General features: G+C 36.5%; 1 protein-coding gene across 5 annotated transcripts; it reads left to right on the top strand.

Moving 5' to 3' along the window:
* The first annotated feature begins 2,982 nt into the window (after window positions 1-2,982).
* Window positions 2,983-7,063, top strand: LOC120078602 (chromatin remodeling protein EBS-like). 5 transcript variants are annotated; one of them, XR_005482046.1, is made up of 7 exons: window positions 2,985-3,368; window positions 3,633-3,975; window positions 4,094-4,162; window positions 4,514-4,652; window positions 5,964-6,024; window positions 6,526-6,588; window positions 6,727-7,063. XR_005482046.1 is itself a non-coding variant. In XM_039032888.1 (6 exons), exons 1-5 carry the CDS (start codon window positions 3,296-3,298, stop codon window positions 5,988-5,990), a joined length of 651 nt encoding a protein of 216 aa, XP_038888816.1. In that variant the 5' UTR covers window positions 2,985-3,295; the 3' UTR covers window positions 5,991-6,024; window positions 6,526-7,063. The 5 variants fall into 5 exon arrangements, 4 of the variants coding, with proteins under 4 accessions (XP_038888817.1, XP_038888816.1, XP_038888815.1 ...); XM_039032888.1 differs by having other exon boundaries at window positions 6,526-7,063; XM_039032889.1 differs by lacking the exons at window positions 5,964-6,024; window positions 6,526-6,588; window positions 6,727-7,063 and adding an exon at window positions 5,192-5,905 and having other exon boundaries at window positions 2,983-3,368.
* The last annotated feature ends 626 nt before the right edge of the window (window positions 7,064-7,689 follow it).

The following is a 7,689-nucleotide window of genomic DNA, read 5'->3' as shown; positions in this document are numbered from 1 at the left end:
TTCGTTCGACGCATAGGCAGGCACTCATCGACGCATGGGTTGCGCGCTCGGCATACACCATCGACGTATAGGCTGCACTTGTCCTTGCCGCATGGCCTGTGCGTTGGGCCTCGATGCATGGCTGGCGCGCCTAGCATGTTCACTCAACGCATGCTTGCTGCCCTATCCGTATGGCTCTTGTATGCCTTTTCTTGGTTGTATGCAACCCCTAGCCATTTTTCTAAGTTTTCTTGCTTCCATCCTTCATTTCTTCTTGCGTCCAATATATCTTAAGCCCTTCCTAAGCGTTTGGACCCTTGGTCACCTTTTTGGAAAATTTTGATGTTTTCCTCCCTTTATTCCAATATCCCCACTTAATATTTTTCTTCTCTATTTAACTTTAGTTTTAGTGTTAAGGTCTTACACAAGGGGACCTCATGGACCTGTAGCTTAAAGCTCCAATCGTACATTAATAATTAATCAAACTCTTAAATTAAATTATTCACCATCTGTTAACTGTCGGGCACTCCACTAAAAATTGACAGCTGCACTCTTCGCACTATAGATATATTTCTGTGTCCATTGGATATAACCAATCAACAGTACGATGACCCTTCACAAATTGCCTGTAAGTACAGTTGGGTCAAAATTACCATTTTGCCCCTGTAGTTACATCTAACTCTTTAAGTACCATTGATCCCTCTAATGAACAATAGATCATAGTCCAACTATGACTAAACCCCTCTCGGGCCAAGAGAGAGTGTGGCGCCACATTGTTCAGGCCCCGGAATCAGCCCTTAAGAGAGCAATTTATCTCTTACCCCGACTTTGGGGAAAGAGTGAATTCCTTCTTATGTAGTTGTGTTCCCAACTCCTCAATCAAACGAATCTCCAAAATGGTAGGCTTATTGAGTCAGAGATCTGGCCACTCTCACCCATACAAATCAAAGGACCGCCCTCATAGTAAAATATAAGTATCTATTATGAAAGGCGCTATATAATGAGACAAAACATTTCGTGGTCCGATCTTATACAAACTCCTTTGTATAGAATATCCCCGCTCACATGTCTATACATGAATGATCAGATCAGATCATTTGTAGCACTTTACAACAATTGTAATACCTACAAAGAGGGTCATACTCGTAGTGTTATCAGGATAAGGTACTCAACCTTATCCATCTACTACAGACCATTTAGGTTATCACTTAAACATGATTCACCCGTATATCTTTACATACATGATTAAGCTACAAGATAACCTTGGATGTTAGTTTATTGGTTTGTGGTTAATGCAACTAAAATATGGAATAAATATCATATATTTTATTAAATAAACAATTAGTTTGTTCAAAACATTTATAAATTATAAGACCCTACAAGATTTAGGGCATCAACTCCAACAGTAGTGACAGTGAACAGAGGTTTTCTCTACACAACTTCTAATATACCTAAACTACTCCTAAAGGGGTATGTTGATACTGATTTTGTAGAGGACAGTGATAAGAGAAGATTACTAACCAGTTTCTTCTTTATGCTAGGGGAAATCTAATAAGCTGGAAGTCCAATCTTCAATCAGTGGTTACCTTGTCAATTATTAAAGCAAAATTTATAGCACTGTTAGTGGCAGTCAAAGAAGCAATATACTTACAAGGCTTAATAAGTGAGCTTGGCTACAAACAAGAATCAGTATAGCTACTTTGTGACAATCAAAATGCAATACATCTTACAAGAATCAGTAACATCATGACAGAACAAAACACTATTCTTCGTAAGAGACATCATCGAAAAGGCATAGTCAATATACAGAAGGTTAAAACAGAAGAGAATGCAGTTGATTTCCTAACTAAACCTCTACCGAGACCCAAGTTTGATCATTGCGTAAATCTACTAAGAGTAGTAGATTTAATTGAAGAGAAATAGTAACTTGATATTGAAGATCTTCAAGGAGATTTTGCTTTGAAAGGGAGATTTGTTATGGAGCTGAATCTAAAATCTCTAGCTACCTATCAAATAAATAAAACAAAAATTAGTTAATATCTGTTAAAAGGTTACAACAACTGCACTTTACTGTGTTTTTTTATGATTCATCTATAATAAAAGGAAATAAAAAACATGTATTCAGAAATATCTCTTTTCTGCATATGAAAAAGTGTATATTGACATAGTGTAAAAGAACTCTTGAGAGGGAGCTGTACGAGAGGAATTATCTTAACAATTTTCTTGTGATTGTACTATTGGAATCAAATGAAGCTTGAAGATCTTTGAAGAAGTGAATGTAGGTGATATCACCGAACCACTATACACCCTCGTGTTCATCTTTCTCTTCTCCTTATGATTCTTATCTTGCATGTTGGAATTTCTCACATTTGAATCAACAATTTTTCATTCAAACATCTCAAATGGCAAGAAGAAGAGGAGAAAAAGGTTAGAGAGTTTCTTTCTATTTTCAATAGCTTTTCTGTCAAAATGAAATGAAAAGAGATAGAGAAGGGAATTCTTTTCACATGTTGAAGTCTGGGCGACATAGCTATTCTTAGCTCACACGACAACAACCAAACATTCATCTTGGATCAGCTTAATCTTCTAGGCCTTGTTGTTGTTTCCTAAATAAAAGTCCATTAACACAAGTTACTTGCAGAATTTGAGAATAACTTGAGCCTTAGAGTATGTGGCTTGACACCACATCAATTTTCAATTTCTTTTGTTTGTAGGGCACTTGGACTATTTTTTCTAAACTAAAATTTAATCAATTTTTTTTATCATCAATAAAAGCTAAAATATTCTTTTGTTACTAAACATAAAATGTTTTTATAGTAAGTTTTATCCCACCCCATCCCATCCCGTCCCGTACCGTAGTGCAACGTTGTCATCCCTAGTTAGAAGGTACTTAAAAGAAGAAAAAAAAAAAAAAAGTAATTTGATGAAATGGATGGTAATTAGGATGCATGGATGAGTCATGAAAGTGGATTGTGATGCATATGCATGTGATGATGATGAATCATCTTGTTCATGCCGCATCCCAACAAAATCCCCATTTCCCATTTTCTCTCTTTTTCTTCTTCTTCTCCTTCTTCTCCTTCTTCTCAGTCTTCACCTTCTTCCTTTAGGGTTTCTGGGAGTGATACACTTTCAGTCTCACAACCTTCTTAATTTCTCGATTTGCGCTCAATAATCGCAATCCATGAGGCCAATCTAAACTCCTTTTCAACTCGCATTCTCCTTCAGAGTTTGCTTTGCTTAGTCTTCTGTCTTCTGTCTTCTTCTGTAGCGCTCTAACTCAAACAGTATCATAGATTATTAGCAGGATTAATTCATGGCCAAGACTAAACCCGGGAAGAAAGATCTTGATTCATACACCATCAAAGGCACCAACAAAATTGTTCGACGTATTGTCTCTCTGGGAACAAAGATTCTTTTTGTTGTTCTTCTTCTTCTTCTTCTGTTTTTGGGTTTACATTTCCCTACCCAAAACTCCTTCCCGTTTTTGTTGCTTGTTTGTGTTCAAAGCGACACTTAATTGGTCATTTTCTTCGCAATATGACTTTTGTCATTCAAAGTTTGGTTCGCATTTTCTGTAATTGCTTTTCGTTGCTTCTAGTGTGTGTCATTGATTTTTGGAATTGGGTTTTTTGTGGTGGTTGTTGTTGCAGCTGGTGATTGTGTATTAATGCGACCGTCGGACTCCGATAAGCCTCCATACGTTGCTCGCGTTGAAAAAATTGAAGCTGATCATCGGAATAATGTGAAGGTTCGGGTTCGGTGGTATTATCGGCCGGAAGAATCGATTGGGGGACGGAGGCAGTTCCATGGGGCAAAGGAGCTTTTTCTCTCGGACCATTTTGATGTTCAGAGTGCTCACACTATAGAGGGCAAATGCACCGTGCACTCTTTTAAAAATTATACCAAACTTGAGAATGTTGGTGCAGAGGACTACTTTTGCAGATTCGAGTACAAGGCTGCCACTGGCGGATTCACACCAGACCGTGTAGCTGTGTGAGTTCTATGGTGTACCCCTAGTTCCTTTCATGTTTCTACTAAAAAAACCTTAAGTTTTTAATTGTATTAGAATATTTGTGTTTTATCTTTGTTTTGGGGCTTCTTTGAATTGCAGGTACTGTAAATGTGAGATGCCATACAACCCCGATGACCTTATGGTTCAGTGTGAGGGATGCAAAGATTGGTAAGTTCTTTGATTTCTTAATCGCCCGCTGTAGATTGATTAAGCATGTGCTTACTGCTTTGTTTCATCGTGTGCAACTTTAGGGAGGATAATCTGATGCTTGCTTGTGCTATTATTGCATTTATGTAGCTTTTGTTTGGAGACAGTGGCGTCCTCCCTTTGCAGGATATTATATTTCTGTACATTGTTCTTCTATGTACATAGGCTACTTTTGGGGGCAGATGGTTTTTCTAGGAAATTTAATAATAGGCACTCTATTCATTGTTGTGGCATTATCAGGGAATGTACCAACAATTTGGAGATGAAAAGACTTGTTTTTTTATTCTCCAGACTCACATCTATGTTTTGCAGGTTTCATCCATCATGCATGGGAATGACCATTGAAGAAGCAAAGAAGTTGGATCACTTTTTATGTTCAGATTGTTCCTCAGAAAATGAAGCTAAGAGGTCCTCGAATGCATTTCCAGTATCACCTTCTGCTGAGGTTAAGGTAAGGGATGTTGTTCACCTTTATATATAGGGATGTTGTTCACCTTTATATATGAGCTATACTGCAAAAATGGTATTATATAGAATCAAATATAGAGGAGCTGTACATCATTTGGATTTATGGTAGAATTACATGAGAACATTATTTGCCCGTTTGTGGTCAAACCATGTAAACATTAAAAATTCTAAAATGATTACTTGTAAGTTTGTAACTGGTTTTGTATATTTGCAAAATGATGATATTGGGAAGAAATGCCACTAAATGAAATCTAACATTAGGCAACTGAATTCTAATTATGTGCAGGGCAGAAGCTCGAGAGTCAAAGTCTACTAGGGTAGTTTCTTGAAACGTATTCTATGAAACTCTTCTGTGAAAACTCATTGTATAGTATTAGTGGTCTTGAACACAATTTGGTTTAGGTGACTTATAACTTCATTTTGGTATTCCTTCGTCACTAGTTGGATAATGGAACTTCATTTATGTTATATGGTTAGGTTGTTATCAATAGAATTTGAAATGACCCAAAATTGATGTTGCAGAATTGATATGTACTAGAAGGTGCATCTGAACTCTTTAGTTTGCTTGGGATTACTTCACTCTAAGACTGCCTCTTATGCACAAGTAATTAACATTTGGTACTACATTTTCTCCTTCACTTGGTTGTATCTGACCTCTAAAGTTACTATGCCCTCTTAAGTTTCTCCAAATTGATTATGTGGGTGATCCCATGTCAGGTTTTGCAAAATCATTTGAGTGGTCAGATAATTGTTAGAATCATGTACCAAAAGAAAAGATCAGAATGGTACATAATCATGAAATAGATAAAAATCACATCTCCTACTCATGACAAATGATTCTGCCATCAATCTCTTCTCTCTAGGGATCTGAACTACATCTGTTTAGATGCATATGATTGCCCATGTCTTTAAAGTTGTCCAGCATGGATCGTCCTTCTAATCTCCCAATGAGGTTCCCTCTTAATATTTCTTGTTGCCCTTGACATGGGCATATGATTGCCCATGTCTTTAAAGTTGTCCAGCATGGATCGTCCTTCTAATCTCCCAATAGTCAGGTCCCCTCTTAATATTTCTTGTTGCCCTTGATATGGTAATTCAACACTGAAGGGTATAGCATAGTATTAGTGGATAACTGATTTTTGGATAATCCCCGACGTCTGGCTGCAAAATGGTCAAAGGCGCTGTAACACTGACAATAAATTTCTGTATCGTGCTTTCTTGTTTTTATTTATTGTGAAAGGATTTTAATCAATGAAACAGAAATAAGGATTCTCATGTTGAAATCTCATGCTAGGTGGAGCCAAAGCGCAGGAAGAGATGATGAGCTGATCAAGATTCATGGAAGTGACAAGGAGGTGCGATTTCCTGGGCCTTTTGTTTCTGTTAATGTCGATGTTGTGGAAATGTACAGTGAAGATAAGATATTGTGCTCGCACAAACCAGAGGTTTTTTTTCCTTCAAGAAACTACAATGTTCAAATACATTTACTTGTGCTAAACCTGTGGGGGCAATATTGTGATCTCAGATCTGTGTTTGTAGTCGTGGGTACACGATGCAAAAACTGCAGTTATTTTTTTTAAGCGCTTAACTTAAGAAACATATGCATGGAAATAGAAAGACGTAGGGCAGAAGTGTGGAATTGTTGTAATTTGCTTAGTTCTGGCTTTTTTTAAAAAAAGATTGTATTGAACTGTTCCAAGACCCCCTTTTTATTATTACTTTTTCTAGTTTCTCTTTTTCGGGGAAGAGAGGACAATGATGGGTTGTTTGGAGTGAGCTGGTCTAGTGGTGGCATCTTTTACAGCCGCATCAACTCAAGAAAGAATGTTAGATTGCTGCTATGCTTCTTATTGCAGGTGGATTTTGTACTGTGGATGCAATGCTCTTGTGCTTGGATCTTGAAGCAGAAGAGTATGGAGGTTGGTTCATTCATGGCAGCTATAAAATTTTGCCAACTTTGTGACTTGAGTTTAAACACTGCACCAAAGCTTCTTCCTTTTTAACACACCATATTCCTCTAAATAGATACTCTTCTGCTCACATGAAGTATTTTCTAGGTAAAATGATGCATTGGACAGAATTGATTTTGTTGACTTCCACTTCCAGGCAATGAACAGCCATTATATAGCCATTGAGCTCTGAAATTCCTCACCAACTTTGAAAGCAAACAAGGGGATAAACTTATAGAACTTCCTTATTTTCTATCTTATGATCTCTTATCTCAATTCTTACCATCTAAGGAACCTGGCGAATATTTGGGTAAGCATATGATGAGTTTATTTGGTGATCTCTATGGGCCAATATATTATTATTACTCATGTGCCTTGTATCTTGTGCCCACCTACTCTTTGTATTATTGATCTATTGGTAATCTCTACACAACCCTTTTCACCATATATGAATCTAAGAAAAATGGTCGAACCAACACAAACCTGCACATTTTAAATACGGCTGATTTTATAGCCTTTATTTTTGACGACCAGAGAATCACACTCTTTTTGTTCAGCTTCTTCATTCTTCACTTAATAGTGTGTAGTTTGAGTTCCTATTATTCAGGGTGAATGAATGTTGTAATTGAAAATAATGGAAGGTGATTAAAATAATCAAACAATACCTATAATTAATAATCAAATATACCTACAAATGGACTTTATTGAACTTTTTAAAAAACTGTAGTTCTAAATTTTCAAGTTCAACAGATAGTTGCTAGGAGATGAATTATTATAATTTCAGTCTTCATTGGGAGAATTGCCCAGCTGACCTATTTTGGAGGCTCATAATGAAGAATGGTCTTTTTTAAAAAAACAATGTTAACTGATCTTTGGTTGATATCCAAGTGAAGTTATGGATTTGCCAACTTCAGATTTCGTTCATTCTTTTTTTAGGCAAATTGTGCAAATACACCTCCAAACTTTTAATTATAAAAAATGGACTCTTAAATTTTTATAAGTGTTAAAATTGGATGCTCAAACTTAAAATGATTGTAAAAATTGAAACCACAAATAGTAAAGTTAACTCTT

Source organism: Benincasa hispida, chromosome 5 (genome assembly GCF_009727055.1).
Source record: "Benincasa hispida cultivar B227 chromosome 5, ASM972705v1, whole genome shotgun sequence".
Lineage (NCBI taxonomy): Eukaryota > Viridiplantae > Streptophyta > Magnoliopsida > Cucurbitales > Cucurbitaceae > Benincasa > Benincasa hispida.
Note: the sequence above shows the minus strand (reverse complement) of the source record. Positions and strands in the feature narration are given on the sequence as shown.